The following is a 20310-nucleotide window of genomic DNA, read 5'->3' on the forward strand; positions in this document are numbered from 1 at the left end:
ACGCTTCTGCTTAAATTCTCCCCTCCTCTCTCTTTCTGTCTCTCTTTCTCCCTCGCGCACTCTCTCTTTCTCTTTCTCTCGCTCTCTCTCTCTCTCTCCCTTGCGCTCTCTCTTCGTCGCTTGTTTCACGCACAGAGCTTATAGTTCTGTCACTCACTTTCTCTGCAGTGAGGACGTTCATCCACAGAGTAAAGCGGGTGAGAGAGAAAGAGAGAGAAATCAAAACCACTACGTAAGAGTGAGAGAAAGACGAAGCAAAAAAAAACTTGCGACAGGGAGAGGGAGAAGGAGAGAAATAGTGAGAGAGAAAGGAAGAAGAGAGAGAGTGAGAAGGGGAGATACACAGAACGAAACAGAGAACTGGTCTTTGCTGGTACAATTTGGCCTACTAAATCCAACCCAATCAGACAGCCGGATGAGCAAAACGTAGAGAAATATGACAGAAGCTTCGAAACCAAGCTAGAGAGACCCTGATAGAAAGAGAGACAGAAGAACAGAAAGACTGCATGGGGAATGCTCTGTGGGAAATTTGAAGAAAGAAAGGGAATAAGAAATGGCAGAGGAATTAGAGAGAAACGTAAAGTCACACATGGAATAAACTTCAAACGCTTTAAGGTAAAAAGAAGAAATGCTCAAAAAAGGAAAAAGAGAAGCATATGGGAAACTAAAGAGTACACATTCCGTGTAAAAGCTGAAGGCAAAATCTTTTGATTTCCATGAGTAGACATGGAAGACTATGACAGTTTACTGTAATGAAGAATTGCTCTGTTACATAACAACCTTTACACCTTTTGTACAGTACCTCTCTATAATTGGCTCCTTTTTGACAGTTAAAATGCATATAATTCAAATCTCGAAAAATGAAAGCATGGCCACTTGATCAGAGAAAATAAGCCTTTGTGATCTTGCTTAAGCCAAATCTACCAAGATGCTAACAGCCTCTCACAAAAAGAGAAAAGGACAGGGGGAAATAGGGAGGAAAATTAATGAATACAGAGAGACAGCAAAAAATACTGGTTTCATTACATCTACTGCGTCAGTAATGTTCATGTGTGACAGTAGCTGGACGAGAAGCAGCTCTCAGCCTCTGGCCATGGTTCTGTCACAGAGTGGGTCAGCTGGCCATCATACAGAGACGGTCCTGACCAACCACAGCGCTACCAGATACAGCCCCAGCCAGTCAGTCATGTGAAAGCAAACCCGTGAGACGAACGCCGCAAGCTCATTTGTCCTTTGGCAGTCTCCACATGTCACTGTCAGGGGTGAATGGCCAGAGGATGTGACGATCTCATTATGTTGTTGTTTTTCTAGAACGCTCTTTCAATCACTGTTGGAGGCAATTAATGATCTATTCATTGGTCTGTTCATGTATGAGATTAAATGTACTTCTCTCCATCAATCTTCATACTATAGATGCATAAAAGGTGTTTTCTAATTGGTTTGGATGGAAACAATTATTTCATTTTTGTCTATCAGAGAGCGAGATGGTGTTGCTTCTATCCAAAAGTGTCAGACTTGTATGAATGTCAGCAGAGATTGGGTTGCTGTTTTGACATAGTCCTTTGTCATCTTCACGGCTGATTACTAGGGCCTTCAAAACAGGATAAGAGCGACAGCTAGCCTCCACTGCATGCATGACTTCCAATAGGTCACACTGCCATATTCTCCTCCAACAATTCAATCCAACAGTTTCAAGAAAATGTTTCAAGACGGACAAAGATGCCCTTTCTCCAGCAAAAAAAATCCCAAATGTTAGTTTCTGAGCTTTGAGGAGATTTTTTGGGTCAAAACAACCTAACGCTTTCCCACTGATACATAAGTGGAAATGGAACAGACAGAACAGAATGACACCAGCATCAGTTTCACAGTGACCCTGGATGCACAAGGATTACTTGGAATCTCACCACTGAATCCATCCCAAACTGAAATGTAATCAATTTAGCCTGAAGAATGAAGTGTGGACAATAGAGCCAGGGCTATTGATCACTGTGTGGGTACCAGGGTGAGTTGGCAGATTGATATCTGGGACAGTGATTTGTGTTGGTGGTTGGCATCCCTTAGCTGACTAACAGATGATGAACAGGAGTTGGAAGCAGAGGGCAATGGAGAATTGGGGTATCTTTACGTTGCAGAGCAAATCCTGGAAGGAGGGAACAAGAGAGAAAGAGAGAGAGAGAGAGAGAGAGAGAGAGGGAGAGAGAGAGAGAGAGAGAGAGAGAGAGAGAAAGAAAGAAAGAAAGAAAGAAAGAAAGAAAGAAAGAAAGAAAGAAAGAAAGAAAGAAAGAAAGAAAGAAAGAAAGAAAGAAAGAAAAAAAAGAGGGAGTGGGGGCTGACAGAAGAGAAGTGGTATGTGTAAGATACAGACAAACAAAAAGAGAGAGAGAGAGTATTTGAGAGAGAAAGAGAGAAATATGCTATTTGGGAGAAAAAAAGAGAGATAGTTTTGAGTAAGGTAATTTTTACACTTCCTCACGCTGCATGTTGAGATGATCTCCTCTCTCTTATTACAAGAGCACAAAGCTTCAGTGGTCCTCTATTAAGAATTCAGTCAGAGTCTTCTCGAGATAAACTTTACCCATTAACACAGCATAGCCCATAACACCCAGAACACATCAACTGCACGTGTTTGTGTGGAATGTGCGAGAGAGATTGAATCAACGTTCATTTTTAGATGGACCTAGTGAATTTGAGTGTCCTAGTCGCGCCCTTGCAAATGCACTGCGTCTTATCTTGTGCAAGTGTAAGCTTCTCTGCGACACGCACGGCCGGATCTGTGTGTCGGCGCTTTCAGGCTGGAAGTGAAATGTCATGGTGTACTCAAGGTGGCATTCTCTGGGCCTTGAGGCACAACTGTGAATGTTGTTTATTTTATTAACTTGCAGCTTTCTTTTAAAATGTCTAAAGTTGTGATTGGGCTTCCTGTGGTCAATAGGAGTTGGTCTAGGAAAATGTATTCAACATAAAGTATCTCTCTCCATTTACCTCAAAAATAACTTGAATCTGTTTTTACACACTACAGAGTGGGCCTTCGCACAATAACTGTCTGACCATCGTCCGTCCACATAACATTTAGGGGGGCATTGTAGTAAAAAGGTAGTCATGTTTACATAATTGCACAGATTGCTCAAATAAGATGTCTTTGACATTCGGCCCCATGTTTACATGGGCCACTGTTGAGTAGTAATTAGATGGAAATGTTCCGAGTAGCTTCATTTGCATAATCTTGGATATTTATAAACTATTTCTGGTGACAGCCAACTTCATATCATACACTCTGACATGATACTTATCAGTTTCAACAAGGTAATCAGGTCATTGAGTTGTTCTGGAAAATATTCAACAAAAACTTGCCTTCCTTTTAGCTCAAAAGTACCGTAACTGTAATTTGTTTTTATACACTACAGTAGAGTAGTAGATTTAGTTAATATGACGGCGCTAAATTAATTTCCCACTGGCCCAAAATTCCAATCGACTTCATTTTAAATCTATCTATTTAAAATTAAGACTGGCTGATTGATCACATTTTGTGGAAATGTAATGATACCTTTGCACACTACCTGTGAACAGAATCTCATTGGACATCACTGGACAATAACATGTAGGCCTAAAGACCAATGTTTACAGATTACTTTTTGGGGTAAAAATACAGGCCTTAGCCACTTTTGATAATCCAGACCATCAATTGTCTTATGTTTTTGGCATCATAACATGTTTCTCCCGGCCAATGAGTAGCCGTTAGGTGGAATTGTGGTCATATGAAATGGTTTAATTTGAACACTCGCAACCATATACGCATCAACGAATCTCAAAGGCCAAAATATGAAAGCCTATTGACAAAATATTCAACTACAATGTTTTTACTCTATCATCTATCTTGATTTAGGGGTCTGATTGTGTTATGGCTAGATATCTGTCAAGATTTTATGTAATTATATTATGGGCAAATGTACTATTTTATGTAAGTGGGGTATGTGTATTAAGTCTTTAAATGTGAGCGAGCGCACGCAATTAATAATGATATTCAATATTTCTTATAATTGTGCTTGGAACATTCAATCTGTCATGCACTTTAATTATATTTTATATTTATATTATTTGTATGTTCAATAGAAGCCCACTTATTCAAATACATAGGTAATATACTGTATACATAGGCTATACATCCCTCTATATATTTCTCTTGTCTTCTGTCCTTCCTCAATTCAACATTTGTCTTCTTTTTTCATTCCTATTCACTGTTCATCTTTTTTTCCTCCTCTCTCCGACACATGGCCTGACAGACAGATTCTATTACCCTACCACCATCTCGTTCTGAAGTCTGACAGGCAGAGAAACAAGTGCCACTGTGCCCCACCCTCTCTTTCTGTCATGGTGTGAGTTCTAGTTCTGTGTTCCATTTCTTGACAGCAACAAAAGTCAACGGTACACAAAAAACTAAAACAAACACTACAGGTAAAATCAAATACTGCAATACAGAACGACAGAGCCATCCCCTGTGGCTAATTTGAAATATATATTTTTGCTATAGTGTTGTTTTTTTTTGCTTCTACGACTGTTTTGATGTTTATGAAAACGGTGTTGTCCTGAAACCATTCCCTGCGGCACATCATGACAGCTTCACCAAAGTTCTACATTCATGCGTGTTCATGACATTCAGTGAGATGAAACATCTGAATGATGAAGTGCCCCCATAACAAGTTAGGTTAGGGGATCCCTGAGATTGTGAAGAGAACCGGGGGAGGCCCATCCCCTGTTCTTAGTCCTCCCCCATCCTCACCTCATCTCTCCTGGGATAAAGAGTCCCGGGTGGGGGGTGGGGATTTGAACACTCGCTTGTGCTGCCGACCTCACAGCCAACTCAGCTCAGCATCAACGGTGCTCTGATATTTGCAACTGACCCATTTATGCTCTCCCTCTCCCTTTCTACCCCACCTTTATTTTTGCAGTGCCTTTGATAAATGATTGCATTGCTTTTCAGGACAAATGACAGGCCAATGATTAATAGTGTGCACTCTTTCACTCTCCCTCCATAGCATCTTCTGCCCCCTCCTACTCTCCCCCCCTTTCTGGGTCTCGGAGCTATTCTAGCCACACCTATGTTAGCCCCATCAGCATATTCCCATAAATAAACGAAAGAATGTGGGGAGAGTGAGGTGGAGGAGTGGAGGGGAAGTGTGGCCCAAAGGCAGGGCAGTGGACATGTGCAGGATGGAGGGAGAGGAGCCAACTGCTCCAGAACAGGAGTGTGAAGGTGACTGCGGGGATGGAGATAGAAATAGAGGGGGTTAGAAGGGGGAGAAGAGAGATGTGGGGAAAAGATATGATGAGGCGAGTGGAACTGAGAGACAGCGCGGAAGAGACACACCAAGATAGGAACAGAGAATACTCTAGAGACAGAAACAAAGGTGGACTGACCAACAACAACAAAACTAGTAAGATTACTGGAATACAAGAATGAAAAATAAGCACAAGAGACGATCTTCAGGGTATGAATTCAAGATGGTATAAATTATCACAGAAATAAAGAATAAAAAACAGCAACAACAAAATAAATGGAAACATGGGTCTGGCAGTAAGAAATGAAAGCAGGCCTTTGGGGATAGAGGGATGGGACAAAGAAGAAGGAGGGGTATGAGATAAAGAAAGAAGCAGATGTGATGACACGGGATGTGGTGATGTGTCAGGTCACTGCCCCATGGCAGACTGGTATGCTGCAGTTAATGAGGCAACAATGCCAGGTAATGACTTCCCCAGTATGGCTCCATCAGTCAACAATAAGCCCACGCATCATTACCCATAAGACCCCTCAACTCTGGTGAGGCGTGCACACGTCACACTGCAAATCAATAACAAGATCTAGATTTGAGGCGTCTTCATACACATACACACACACACACACACAAAACTACTCAACACAATCTTCACTTTCTCATCCATCTAATTATCAATATTGGGGGTAAGTATCAATACATAAACATGTACACCATTCTTAGGCTAATATGTTACTCCCACACAAACCTAAAATCCATAATAACACAACCAAGCCTTTTACAATCTTATAAACAAATTAACTTATCCACTCCTCTCTCCTAAACCAAAGCCTCTGGGCAGAGGGTAGGAGCTAGAACTGCTCCTACCCTGATTTCCACTAGAGTCAACTTTTTCACTGCAGCAGAACGTAATCCCGTGGGGAGCTGACTGGTGTGCAAGGCATGACAACATTATAGCTCGCCTGTTTCTTTATTTTTTGTATTTTTCTGAAAGGGAACTTACTTCCTACTTTGTTTCAAACAGTGAATCGCTGGATCAGGCCTTAAATGGGACACACTAAGCATATTGGAGCGTGGCGAAACTTTGATGGAAACAGGGAAAATCTACCTGTGGAGTCTATCTCTCTAAATCACACACATATATATATAGAGAGAGAGTAAGGAGTTATTCCATACAAATTACATCCAATGCATTAACCCAAAACAGGCAATTATCTAATTAATTAGGGGTTTGTGGGCTTGCATGTACTTCACAACAACAGGGTATCTAAATAGCTATACATACCCCAGGTGTGCTGCAGAATAAGGAAGGCTATGGGGACATCTCTATAATCTCATAAAATATACCAGAGTAACCCAGGTCTGGGGAGTGACATTTGAATGAACTTGATGGAATATCACCAGGAGTAGCCAACATTCTTGAAGCAATGAAGCATTGAAGACACAGAGATGGCAGATTCTGACTGGCTTCCACTTAATTGAGAACGACTTCAACAAAGACTTGTCTGAAGGCCAGTTTATACCAGAGCAGTGTAGTATGAACTAGCCTTCATTCAGTACAAGCAAGCAAGAAAGGTAAAAATTCGAACAGTGACCTGCTGGTGAACTCTAAAACCACATAAAGGAGCTGAATTGTGTCTGGTGACATTTAAATGGTTTCCATGTTGACATTTAAGAGGACTCTACATAGATAGAACAAAACTGTAGCTGCAAAGAAAAAGCATGTGACTTTCAAGAGAAGCAAGAGAAAATTAGAAGAAGGACGATTCAAGGTCGCAAGGTCAAATGACCACTCCTGACTTCGACAGGACCAACATAGCGTCCCTGCACACCTTGTTCACCAAGACGCTATCGCTGACTCAGTCACACACACCATACTGTAATCCAGCCATGCTTAATAAGATTATCATCCCAGTTATAGTATAATCCCAATGTGTGCTGTGTTAAGGACGGCTATAATTCATATCTACCAACACACACACACTGACGGAAGAGGAGCAAAGTCTGGATTTTACCCCAAGAAGGGAATTACATTATCCTTTCTTTCATTGTCTTCTCGTTTCCTTTTGACATAACAAAGGTAGGTTGTGGGTGGGAAGGCATTCTTCTGAAATATTTTCTAGAAACTTCCAGGCTCTGGGTTGACGTAACATTACATTTAAGAACATAGTCAAATACAGCTCCTATGAACAAAGGAAGAAATAAACAAGTATTAGTAATCATCCCTGTGCCATGCATGTAAAGTACTACCAGAGGTCTGGATTGATTGACGGTCTGTGTTAGTAGAGATTAGAATTGATTAATGACTAAGTCAGTCAATAAGAGTTAATACCCCTGAATGTAGCCCACCTAGATAGATGGAGTGTCAGAACTGAACAAGTCAGTAAGCAGGCACACCAAAATGTAATTATTGTGTAAGAGTGTGTGTGGGGGAGGGGTTTGAAACCTTTGCCTGCCAAACTCAGCGCGGCATCGTAAAATACTGTCCTAAAACATTTGACCTTGAAGCCAGCAGTGTTAACTGTAGCCAGCCATCTTTTCCTCACAGTAAACCTCACATGACATCTTAAGACACTGCCTAGTCTAGCAACAAGAGGAAACCACTGCATAAGAATGCAGCATTTCCCATTCTCTATTACCGTCATTCATTGCTTCCTCACTTCCACCAACGATTCGTCTAGAACAAAAACACGAACAGCTTCCCTGAAATTTAGAAATAGATAACTCTACTTGAAGTTTTTGAACCTTTACTTTGAGAGCCAGATGGGCTGTGTTTACCCATGATGCAATCATTTAGTCATCAATCATTTATCATGCTTTTGAGATCATTTACAATCAACAACGACATACACACACACGCACCCTATTTCAGACAGAAAACTGAACAGGGACACTGAATGAGATTCACAATACAATATTGATTGTGTGTAAATTACACAACAGGGGACAAGCCAGGGAAGGATGTCAAACAGCCAAGAGAAAGCTGCGAAGATGACCAAGCAGAGAAAACAAGACATGCGTGGACGCAGTCACACACCCACACGCTGATAATTGAGGGGACAAGCTCATCTCAGGGGTGTGACACAAAATCGCTAGAGGGTGATCAGTCGATGGGGATGTGTATGCGAGGAAGAAGGTGCAGGGGTGGAGTTGTGTCACACAGTGGATCTCAGATCAGACATGCAGGGTTGGGGAGACCCTGTGGAGTGGACGAGGGACTGCTGGTTCAAAGAGGAATGACAATGAAAGGAGGAGCAGTCCAAGACGTTTGGACAGGCAGCGTGACAGAGCCTCAGACTACATCCTCCCATTCTTTGGGAAGTGTAGTGTGGTGTGTTTGTGCATGACATGGTGTGTGTGTTGGGAGTCAGGTGGCTGAGCGGTTGGGGAATCGGGCTAGTAATCAGAAGGTCGCTGGTTCGATTCCTGGCCGTGTCAAATGACGTTGTGTCCTTGGTCAAGGCACTCCACCCTACTGGCCTCTGTACTTTCTGTAAGTCGCTCTGGATAAGAGTGTCTGTTAAATGTGTGTGTGTCTACATATTTGTGTCGCTGAGTATAAAAGGTGAGGATTGTGGGTGGGGCTGAAGGAGAAAGAGAATGTTGAAGTGTGATTCAAAGATAAGGCCACATACAGGTTTGGTTCCCCTTTTGGCGCTTCAAAATCGTTTGCTGAAAATGTTCCAAGAAGTCTTTTTATGGCATCCCCCGCCAGATCCATCATCATCGTCATCATCAACATCATCACAGTTAGCTTTGTTTGTTTTAGTCCTCTTCTGGACCCTAGTTCCATTCCTTCAATTAGCGTGATTAGGAACTGAAATTGCTCGTGTCTGCGTGGTGATTGACAGCAATTGGCCACTTAGGGAGCTGTGTTGGAGAACCATGCTGTCTCTTAATGGCTCACGTCGAAGAACGTGTGTGTGTGTGTGTGTGGCTTGTTTGTTTACCCTGATGGGAACTCTGTTTATTGAAGAGGAAAGTAATTCTTGAAGCAAACTATAGCTTGTGTTATCTGTGAGAGTACCATTATAAAAAATCATAAATTAGCAGTTTGTGTGTGTGTGTTGTTATTGTATTCCACTTCAAAAGTGTGTGTTAATAATTAAGTTCAGCCTGAACATAAATATAAGAACCGCTAATTATTTGTGACAGAGAACTATTGTTACCTGAAGCCCAATATGTCCTTGCGGTACTCAATCTCATTCAAGCAGACAACTAAAACACCTCCCAAACACCCACTTTATGTCCTCCATCAGTGAATGTGTGCTAGAAGAGGAAGGAGAAAGAAAGATGAGCGAAGCCCTTTGTACCTTCGTATCGTCCTTGCCCAGCAATCAGAACACATCACATGCAAGGCGGCTGTCAGACGGCCTTGCCCGTGCAATCTCTCTTTTGTGCCGGGCCTTTTTTCACGAGCCCGGACACGTCGATGGGGGTAGGGAGGGGGTGGGCGGGAGGGTAAGCGAGGAGAAATTGTCTCATTTGTTGAGAAGCTTTGGATTGTTGATTGTAATTTATAGGCGATCTGGTCTTCTTGTCTGATCCGATTACCCTGCTGAGGCATGTAGTGTACTCCACCCCCCCCACCCACCCTACGGCGCACATCGCCCCGTGTTTGTAAATGCCACACTACAAACATGGTGCTTGAGCGGAGGTCTCTCCATTGTAGTGCGGATGACGGGGGACGGATGGAGGGGGTGGTGGTGGGGGGTTCTAGTTTGTCGTGCGTGTGCGGGGGGGGGGGGGGGGGTCTGTCTATGGCCACGGCTGTCTGTTTTCCTGCTCTGCGATTGTCCTCAACGCCATGACAGGTCATTAAACTGCCTCTCTAACTCCATAAGCTCCATAAGTCGAGCTCCTCCACATCTATCTCTGGTATCATCCTTTCCCCGCCTTCTCCCTCCCTCTCCTTCTCTCTCTCTCTCCCTCCCTTCATCTTTTTGATGGTCTTCTTGGATACTTATTATCTGTCTTGTTCTCTTGCTTTCCCCTCTCAATCATTGTCTTGTCGATGCTCTACATGAATACTTGTCATCTTCTTCTCATCCCTGGCCCCCACACCCTCATACCCCTGCTTTCTCTCCCTTGCAGCAGCATGTCTCAGAAAGGGACGAAGGGAGGACAAGACAACAGGCCGCCCTCTGCTGGAGGGTGAGTGCAGCTCGCTGTCAGAAGTGATTGGGACCAAACCAGTGCTATCAATTTCTGTGACCACAAGCTTCTAACCTGTCCAATTGATATGATGTTGGCTGTAATGTGGAATCACAGCGCAAGCCCATCTGAAGCAACATCTGCTTTCTCTGCATTTCTCCAATTTGTCTCTCTGGCTTACTCTAGATACTAACCCTGATCCTAGCCAGTCTTCCCAGACCATAGATCTAATAGAACTTACAATCCTGTCTCATTCAATCAGATCTCCACCAGGTTTCTTGGGATAGATCTATTAAGAATTTCATGGAAATTGTCTCTGTAATTTAAGTTGGGTTTTCGGACCTTAGGGAAATCATATGTACACAATGCCAATTATGGACTTTGATAAACAATTAACTTCAAACTCCTGTGGGGTCCATTAGTTCAAAATTCCAGACAGTTTGTTGGGCTCGTAAGAGTTTCCAGGAGAAATAACCCCTGGTCCTGCAGTTATGTTGCTGATGATTCCTCACAGCTCGTGATTTAGATAGTGATGTTGGTACACAGAAAGGATGACCGAAGCATTAAACCTTTCAACACCCCTCTCCAATACACACACACGCACACACCACAATTGACCACTCACACCCCCTCTCTTTTCATACACACACACACACACCACCCCTCCACAGCACACCCTCCCAGCCCTCCTCGGCTCACGGTACCCCGCTCCGCTCGTCGATGCGGAGGTCCCATGGGGAGTCCCAGAAGGGAGGAGTCATGCTGGGAGCGGACGACCCTCAGTCGCACAGGAAGAGTCGGACCAGCAGCCAAAGCTCCGTGTCAGCCGCCTACGTGCTCTACCTCAACAAGCTGTTTGGACAGGTGGGTCATGTCATCATTCAGAGTCAGCAACCGTCAAGTTAAAGCAAGTGTCTTTCTGTCCCATGGTGACCCGGTGTTTGTTTTTGACAACCACAGTCAGGAATGTTCAACAGACATACACTCTGGGAATCGATATACTGAAAATCATTATTGCCGATGTTAATGAGAGAGGGTCGGACCACACTGAGCATATCCAATAATGTTCACACATTAGCCTTGTCTACCGTACCTGCTTTGCTCAGAGTCCAGTTCGCCATTGGTTGTTTGGGGGGAAACTTTGGGAACGATTGTTGGCACCTAGCCTCATGTGGTGTGCACTGGGTGGCCCCTGCTGAAAAGAAAGTGCAGGGGAAGTGACCCACCACAAGTGCTCCTTTATCTGCATTAAGCGGACTAGTGACACGTAGCCTATCGCATCTGTGGCTCTTTGTCCACAATGTCAGTGTCCACTGTAATCCTGATTAACACGGTCATGGTTTCTACAATGCTTAATTATGTTTAGTACAAGAAACCAGCTACTAAGCCTAAATGAACCGAGGATGGTTATTCAGCATGTTTCTTCTGTAAAAGCCGTATAACGTGGGATCGATCGCTTCACGGAATACGTAGCTTCATATTGACTTAGAAATGCTCACAACGGTAAACAATTATGAATTCACCCAGTAAATGTACTGATGTGCCAATGAACTGTAGAATCTCTAAAAGGAATGAGAGTGAATCTTGGACCATACATATCTGCTTTTACATACATACATAATTTACATACATACCTAATGCATACTGAATTTCCTTTGCAAAACAAAGTATCTGTAGAACTTATCAGAAAATGCACATTCACACACTGACAGTAGTCAGATGGCACCCTGACAACGTGACAAAGCTCAAGCTTTGTCGGCAGTATAACACGTGCTGCCCATCACTGGACTCAAACTTGGCACCACCGACTCCGCAAGTGCAACCACTACGAGCTACACCAGTGAAAAGACTGGGGAGACTGGGGTTAGTCTGAATTAGTTCAGCCTGTCTTGGAGCACAGACAGAGAGGGAAGGTTACCACCCTACGCATTCGTACTTCATACACAAGTATTAATAACCCTGTTAGCAAAGCCCGCTGTCACCCCTTATTAGAGCTCGTGGAGATAGAGAGACAGACAAGAGCAGAGGAGGGTAGAGGAGTGGACGGAGGAATGGATGGATGTCTTGAGGGGATTTGATTGGAGTGTGTGCGTGCGTGTGTGTATAGAGAAATAATAAACAACACATTTTGGGCACTGTGTGTGCGCTTGTTGCATCCATAAAGCGTTTGTATGGAATATTGATGCATATTTCTCATGTATTTATATGTGTCATGGTCATAAAACCATTTGCCCACTCACCCATGCGAAAACAGTAAGAATTAAATTAACTGTTAATTGGCTTTTGTATTGACTGATTATTTGAGTCTGGGACTTGGCATACCATCTAATCCTTTCTAAATGAATACATCAAATTAATGTGCTGTCCTTGGTTTCCAAACGTGTCTTTATGTACGTGTGCATTAACATGCAGCCTACATTGGAATTGGCTGCACTGAACTTTGCTAGAAACAGCCATTGTGTATTGGTTCAGTTTTTCTATGGTAGGCCTGCAAGTTCCATTGTAAGACCAATCATGCACAACATTAACAGAAGATCGTTGTAAAGGTCAAAGTCATAATGAGGTTAGCATTTGTGCTAATGTATTCTTTTGATGTGTTTAAGTGTGCACCAAACACACGTCATGCCTTCACAAGCACTAGTGGGCTCTCGGGTGACCTTGGGTTGAAAAAAGGACAACCTCGAAGCTCTGAATATATTTTCTCGACATGCAATACACAAAACATCACATATACCAGTATTCATTTCATTAGTGTTTCTGAAACATTTTATTTCTCAGTGTTGAAGGTATCTATGTTGGCATATATGGTAGAACGGTATACAGACTGAGGCTAGCATACATAGCATGTTAGCATGTTTAATACTCTAGTCCAGTAGTCTGCAAGATTCTGCTATCTGCAAGGCTCTAGTTAGGAACCCGTGGTGTTGCATGTTCCCTGTCCATCATACAGGGCTGTAGCCAGAAGCAGTTAGCTTTCTGTGTATATGCAAACTAAGATACGGCAGATACTGTTGTGGCAGAATAACAATCTCATTTGAATTGCCACTGTTACTATGGGCAATTCTGAGGGAATTTGAGTCTTATCTGACATCTGGCATTTCTTTATTAAGCAGTCTCTGTTAGATGGTAAATGGACTGCATGTATGTATAACAGATTTAAAGCGCTTTGCAGTGGTCTCTCATTCACCCATTCACACACACCGAAAGCAACACAAACGCCATGCCCATCGAGATCATCTTGGGGTTCAGAGTCTTGCTCAAGGACACTTTGCCTAGCCTGGAGGAGTCGGGGATCAAACCACCAACCTTGCGATTAGTGGACGACCTCTCTACCCCCTGAGTCACGACTGCCTGACTTTTTATCCAAAAATGAGCCAAGACCAAATCTAAGTGAGGCTGCTCTTTGAACATCATGATCATGTTATCAGAGCAGCAGAAGACCCAGTTGAACTTACGTTGCTCTTATAGTAGCATAATATCAATATTATTGACTATCAGGCTGCATACTAACATTTTGGAAAAGCAAATACTGGTCTAATGTCGGCCATGAATTGTACTTTAACACAAATGTTTTTTCTTTCCATCTATCAGAGAATATTTTCTACAGCCTGTGTGTAGTAGAAAGTAATACTATAACCAGGATTTTGTACATGGTCAGTAGATGCCAAGGGGGCTCATTAGTGGGAACCAGACTCTGGTTCTGTATTCCAATGGGTAGTGACATTCTCCAACAAGGGCCAGTGTGGTGAGCATGCAGGCTCCAATGTGTGCTGTGTGGTAGCTGGTTAGCTTGGGGATGTGGTGGTTAGCCTTTAGCATTTGGTGACCTCCCTCTCTCTCTCTGTATGTCTGAGGGTGCAATAACATGTAGCATCACCACCTACCAAAGTCACCCTGAACTTGTGTGTCAGCCTGGCTGTGGGGGAGGGGTGTGTGTTGTGTCATAGGCTGTCCTAGAAAGAGCAGATTGCATATGTAGTTGTGTGAATCGTTATTCTCGAATATGATTCTGTGAGAGTGTGGTATGTGTGAACACTGTGCATGTGACTTGTCATCAGATGTTGTGTGTGCGGGTGTGTGTGCATGTCGGTGCATGTGTGTGTCATTGCAGAAGGATTAGAAAGGCATGTCGCAGAAGAAATCCCATTAGGTTTTCCTGTCAGCGCGCTGCAGTGTTGATATGATATGGATGTTATTCTAATACACTGGTTTGAAAAAAAACAGATTATCTGGGGAGTTTTGCTCAGGAGAGTACTTTGCTTTAATGGAGCGCTCATTTACACGGCATCTTCAGATGCTCTCTCTCTTAATCTGTCTCACTATCTCCCTCCTGTTTCTGACTCTGTTCCCTCTATAGGACAGGGAGCTGATGCCAGAGGAACTGGATGGTAAGCCTTTGTCTGTGAAATTAGCAATGCCGCAGCAAAAACAAAAATGACAGTTGCGCACAGTAGCGTATCACCCCCAACAATGTAAATCCCTCCTAAACGTTCTTATCCTGATGACGCACATAGGCTGAAGTCTACCATGTTAGCTTCTGATGACTTCCTTCAGAGTTTGTTTCCAGTGTACTTTTCTGGTATTAATTGACAGCCTGCGGCAGTTTTACAACGCTGACTGCTGTAAATGAATGATAATGGTACTGCTCACTCACAGCTACTCTAGGTTCTGTTCAACTTGGCCTGCCAGGTGGCTGCCTTTGGCATAGTTGGGACTGTGCCATCAGTTCCATTAAAATAAGTATGCCAAATAAAGCGTCTCTAAAATAATTAGACAGAAGCGAAAACGTTATCAACAGACCACTTGATGTGGAATTAGCACCTACGGATTCTCTCTGTGTCTGTGTGTGTCTGTGTGTGTCACAGAGCTGCATGTGGCCTTTAAAGAGTTTGACTACGACGGGGACGGCTACCTGCACTACAAAGACGTGGCAGACTGCATGAGGACCATGGGGTACATGCCTACAGAGATGGAGCTCATCGAGATCGTCCAGCAAATCAAGATGAAATGTTAGTGTGTGTTCGAGACCAGAGGACAAGAGCGTGTGCGCGTGTGTGTTTGACTCACGGTTCCTTCGGCAGTCTGTTCTAGTGTGTCTAAGGCTGTTCGAGTCCTACTGGTCTTTAGACAGTAGTGTGTGTATGTGTATATACAGGCTAAGGTCTTTATTCTTGCCCATTTCTCCTACATCCCAAAACGGATTGTTCACTTACAATCTAATCAACCCATGATGACATGTGCCCTTGTTTGGAGATGATCAATGTTATACGTGTTACCTGTGAGAGGTCTTAATGTTTTGGCTCCATGCAAATACAGTATATGTGTGTGTGTATGGCTCACTTCTCTCCCTGTGGTCAGTTCCTGCATGTGTGATTGATGGCCCATTAGGAAATGTGTGTGTGTGTGTGTGTGTGGGGGGGGGTGTTGGGGTGAATGTGTGTATGTGCATGCCAATGTTCGTGCGTGACTGAGAGAGACTAATGTCTCCCTTTGAAGTTTGGGCGTCAAAGTTCATATGTTATGATTAATGTCCCTCAGGTGGAGGGGCGTGTGCGCGTGTGTGTGTGGATGTGCAAATGACTACAGGCATGACTGAACAGCCTTTCTGAAAATGTAGGTGACCAACGCCTATCTGTTATCGGATGACCTTCATTCAGTGGTGGCAGACGTTTATGTGTGTGTGTGCTTGCCTGTGTGTGCCCTTCTCTCTGCATGCGTGTGTGCCTCCCTGCGTGTGTGTATGCCTGTGTGTGTGTATTTGCCTACTGTGTGTATGTCTGTAATACCTGTGTTTGTGGTCTCTTGCCTCTGTGTAGGGGGGGGTCATGTGGACTTTGATGATTTCTGTGAGCTCATGGGTCCCAGGATGCTGGCAGAGACGGCTCACATGGTTGGCCTCAGAGAGCTGCGCTGCGCCTTCAAACAGGTGAAGCCCCCACCAGAGCGAGCGTGCAGTGAACTTACACCTCATGAATAGTATAGTCAGCACTTAGTATGCTTGGAAGTACCCTTTATAGTATGCACATGGAAGTGAGGTTGTGAGTACTTGCCGCTTTTATGTGTTATTGCGAAAGTGGCCTTTGATGTTATCAGCACCGTGAGCTCTCTGTTCTCTTTCCCCCCTGCCACGCACACACACACACCTCGCCTTGTCTTTTTGACCAGTTTGACTTTGATGGTGACGGGCGCATCACCCTGGAGGAGCTGAAGGAGGCCATGAAGGCCCTGTTGGGAGAGAAGCTGAAGAAGGGAGAGCTGGAGGAGATCCTGGAAGACATCGACCTCAACAAGGATGGAACCATTGACTTTGATGGTGAGGGCTGGGCAGTGTGTGTTTGTGCGCGTGTGTCTGTGTGGGGGTGGTGTGTTGGTTGGATGACGGTGGATTGGGGGTGACGGTGTTTGGTGATGGACGGGGGGGATGGCTAGGTGATGGTCTGTGTACGTGGGGAGGGGATGTGTGTGGGTGGGGTGAGACATGAGTAACAGAAGGTAGGAGTGGAAAGGTGTATGTGACTGGGAGAGGGGGCTTGGGAGTGAGTACCTCTATGGAGAAGAGAGGGGTGTGTGGAAGTAGAGAGGGGGGCGTAATAGATGAGATTAGGACAGTCAAGGTGGCTGGGGGCCCCCAATCCAATCCAATCCTATCAGTAGTGCATTAAGACAATCGATACACACACGTTGTCTCGTCACACCGCACGCACACACACACACACGTTTGCAAAGCTCAAGGACTTTGTAGTACACACACGTAAGTACACAGAAGCAAACCTGCCACGCATGTGGGGTCACATGCTCAAGGACCTTTCCCTCTCTCACACACAAGGACACGTGTGCACACAGGTGGATTTACAACCCTGCGTGCGTCAAAACTAATGTGGGCAGTGTCCCATGATGACCTGTCCCGTGTCAGTGGGTAAACCTATGGCAGGGGTCTCCAAGCCTGCTCCTAGAGAGCTACCTGCCTGTAGGTTTTCGCTCCACTAATCTAGCACACCTGAATCTGATAAATGGCAGGTTGATCAGGTAATGCTGGGTGCACACCACAAGATAATAGTGCTGATTTTGGGCTGATTTCCCCCTTCCGACAATCCTAGGTAATGTCCCGACAATCCTAATTATGTGCCGATTATCTACAGATTATCTTATCAGATTTTCCCTTGGTGTGAGGTGTTAAGAGTGACCGAACTCGAGCTGCCCCGATTGCGAATCGTAAATATTCAACACGTATGGAGCTACCAATACTGTGACAACCACACACCCGAAAGGGCCAAATGTATCAAACTATGTGTAAATGAATCCATAAAAGAATGTGTATGGAGAAAGTGAGAAACTACGGTACCTAAAGTAAAGTTGCTGTACATGTTTTTTTTTTTTATGAACACCGTGTACCTGAACGATCTGCACGTTTGTCTTTGCAGATATTTACTTACATCATTTTACCTTACACGTGTCAAGGCCCCAACCATGCCTCCAGTGTTTCCCTTGTCTCATGTTTCCTGTTTTCCCTTGTCAGTCTGTGTCGAGGTCAGGGGTATCCAACCCTTAGCTCCAACACTAATCTAGCACACCTGATTCTAATAATTAGCTGGTTGATCGGGTAACAATCAGGTCAAATGAGTGGTTGGAGAAAAAAACCAACAGGCAGGTAGCTCTCTAGGAACAGGGTTGGAGACCCCTGGTCTAGGTGTTGGACATGGTTCCTGGTTCTGGTGTTCCAGTCCTTGTCTTGTCTCTCTCCCCTCGTTCCCTCCACACGTCTCTTTGTAATCACTCAGTTATATGTCTATTGTCTTTCTTCCTCTTGTGTATTTATGGTTGCCTCCGTCGCCAGTCTTTGTCAGTTTATTCTCTATGGTGTTTGTGCCTTTATGTGTTCCTGTTTTATTTTTAGCAGTTATTTTCTTTTTTTCAAGAAGTCAAGAGGAACTATAATTTAAATGTATTCATTAATGGCAGACACTTAACCCTAAAAGATACTACTGCTAATAATCCATAAACCTTTGAATGCAAGTACAAAATAGATACCATCCATCCCCTTCACAAACTACCAAATTAAATTGTACCCCCTCACTGTAAATGGCATAATCTAGACTTCCACCAATCAAGTCCTGTCTTTTATTATTACCTTGATTTTAACACGAGTAAAAATATCACACTGGGCTCTCTGTGGGTATGCATTTTTTTATGAGAACTCAATATTAATGCTGTAATTCACAAAGTTTCCCTGTGTGATATGTAGTGGATCCCCTGTCCACCATACATCCACAAGCACTGACAAGCGTGGTGATGTGCCTGTCTTTGTCTCCCTCTGCAGAGTTTGTCATGATGCTGTCAGCACGATGAACTGAAAACGTCCAACACTCACAGGAAGCAGAATGGCTGATCTTCAGAAATGGGCATACATGTCTGGTCAACATCCTGCTCTATTGTGCATAACTGTTGTATAGAACAATGAATGTTGCATATTTTAATCTCAATCTCTTTAAATAGCAAGATTTTTTTTTCACACAAGAAAATGGTTAAGTAATATTAGAGGGCGAAAGGTGAGTTATGAAACCAGTGTTAGGTATTATTGATGAATCAGTATCGCCCCCATGTGGTAGAACAGCTACTTTACAGCTCTGAGCTCAGGAGTGGCTTGATGAAATAAGACCTTTAGTTTCCAATAGGTTTATTGATATATATATGATCCCGACACAATAAACACCTGAGCCACAATGAAAAAGAAGTGCATTTATTATTGAAAATTGATAACTTAGACAATCGAGCAAAAAAAGCAGTCAAAAAACAACAACCTTGTTTTGTATTTTTACAAATAAAGAAATGACAAATTTACATAAACAGAGCCATGACTTGATATACATTTTACATATGAAATTATTTGAGCCATTGTGCAACTGAAGGAAAAATTAGAACTATAACAAAGTAATAACTGTGTGGCGACAGGAATGGTAACCAAGCCGACGCATAATGCCGTTAAAGCAAAATGCTTAAATGGTATATAAGGCAAAATTAGTCTGCAAATTCAAGCAGGCAGGATCCTTCAACAGTCATTCTTCCTCTCCACAAAGAAAGACAGCTTCTTTCAAGGAGGAAAAATAAAGGAGGATCTATAAACTTTTCTATGATGGATGCAGATCAAAGTACTATATGGATGCAGTTATGTCATTTACCATTTGTCAAAATATTGCAAATTCCCGTTTGTTTGATTTACACATACATACACAAGTCAAAAATATATAGATATATCAGTCCTTACAAATGACAGTGAACATTGGTTGAAGTGGGAAGCTGGAAATTTGGGCTGAGAAGACAAGTTGGACTCTTGAAACTGGAAACTAAACCCAGCAAAACATATAACAGGGTCTAAGCTATCAATATTCTTCACTTCTGGAACAACAACAACAACAAAAATACTGTTACAAGTTTTGGAAGTTTTGAGTTTATGCAGTTTAAACAGCAGGAAAATAATTTGAGTGCATGTTGCCAGACTATTGTTACAATTAAGTGATAAAGTCAAACAAAACAGCAGACAGGCTGCACTTTCTTGGAAGAAACAGTTGACAATTTTAACAACCTAAATGATGTTAATACGGGCTGATTTCTATTAATTAAACAGTGGTGTCCTCCACCAAACTACACTTCAGTAGTGGTTAGAAGCTTGTGCGTGCGAGACAACGATAGACAGAGAAAAGAGGCTCGGCAGAGGAGGACAAACACTTTCAGTGTTGTTGGAAGCCAAGACCATTTGTCATTGCACTTGGTTTATACACATATCACAAAACCTTGGCTCACAGGCCCCATTCTGCATCCCAGTCACAGCCAGTCCCCACAACCTCCACTAAACCTCTTATCTGTTTGAAATAGTTTCAGCATTTTGGAT

General features: G+C 43.3%; 1 protein-coding gene across 1 annotated transcript; it reads left to right on the forward strand.

Annotated features, from left to right (window-relative positions):
- Positions 1-7275: 7275 nt before the first annotated feature.
- On the forward strand, positions 7276-20139 carry cabp4 (calcium binding protein 4). Its single transcript, XM_047044511.1, has 8 exons — positions 7276-7350; positions 10365-10424; positions 11096-11288; positions 14782-14812; positions 15290-15433; positions 16241-16350; positions 16590-16737; positions 18742-20139. The coding sequence occupies exons 2-8, from the start codon at positions 10369-10371 to the stop codon at positions 18768-18770; spliced, it is 711 nt and encodes a 236-aa protein (XP_046900467.1). The 5' UTR covers positions 7276-7350; positions 10365-10368; the 3' UTR covers positions 18771-20139.
- Positions 20140-20310: the final 171 nt, after the last annotated feature.

Source organism: Hypomesus transpacificus, chromosome 22 (genome assembly GCF_021917145.1).
Source record: "Hypomesus transpacificus isolate Combined female chromosome 22, fHypTra1, whole genome shotgun sequence".
Lineage (NCBI taxonomy): Eukaryota > Metazoa > Chordata > Actinopteri > Osmeriformes > Osmeridae > Hypomesus > Hypomesus transpacificus.

What these genes read in the sequence shown, in the direction of transcription:
- cabp4 (XM_047044511.1), top strand. Translation starts at nt 10,369, where the DNA reads ATGTCTCAGAAAGGGACGAAGGGAGGACAAGACAACAGGCCGCCCTCT. An exon ending in TCAACAAGCTGTTTGGACAG is followed by an intron (nt 11,289 to 14,781) that starts GTGGGTCATGTC and finishes TTCCCTCTATAG; the next exon opens with GACAGGGAGCTGATGCCAGA. An exon ending in CCAGCAAATCAAGATGAAAT is followed by an intron (nt 15,434 to 16,240) that starts GTTAGTGTGTGT and finishes GCCTCTGTGTAG; the next exon opens with GGGGGGGTCATGTGGACTTT.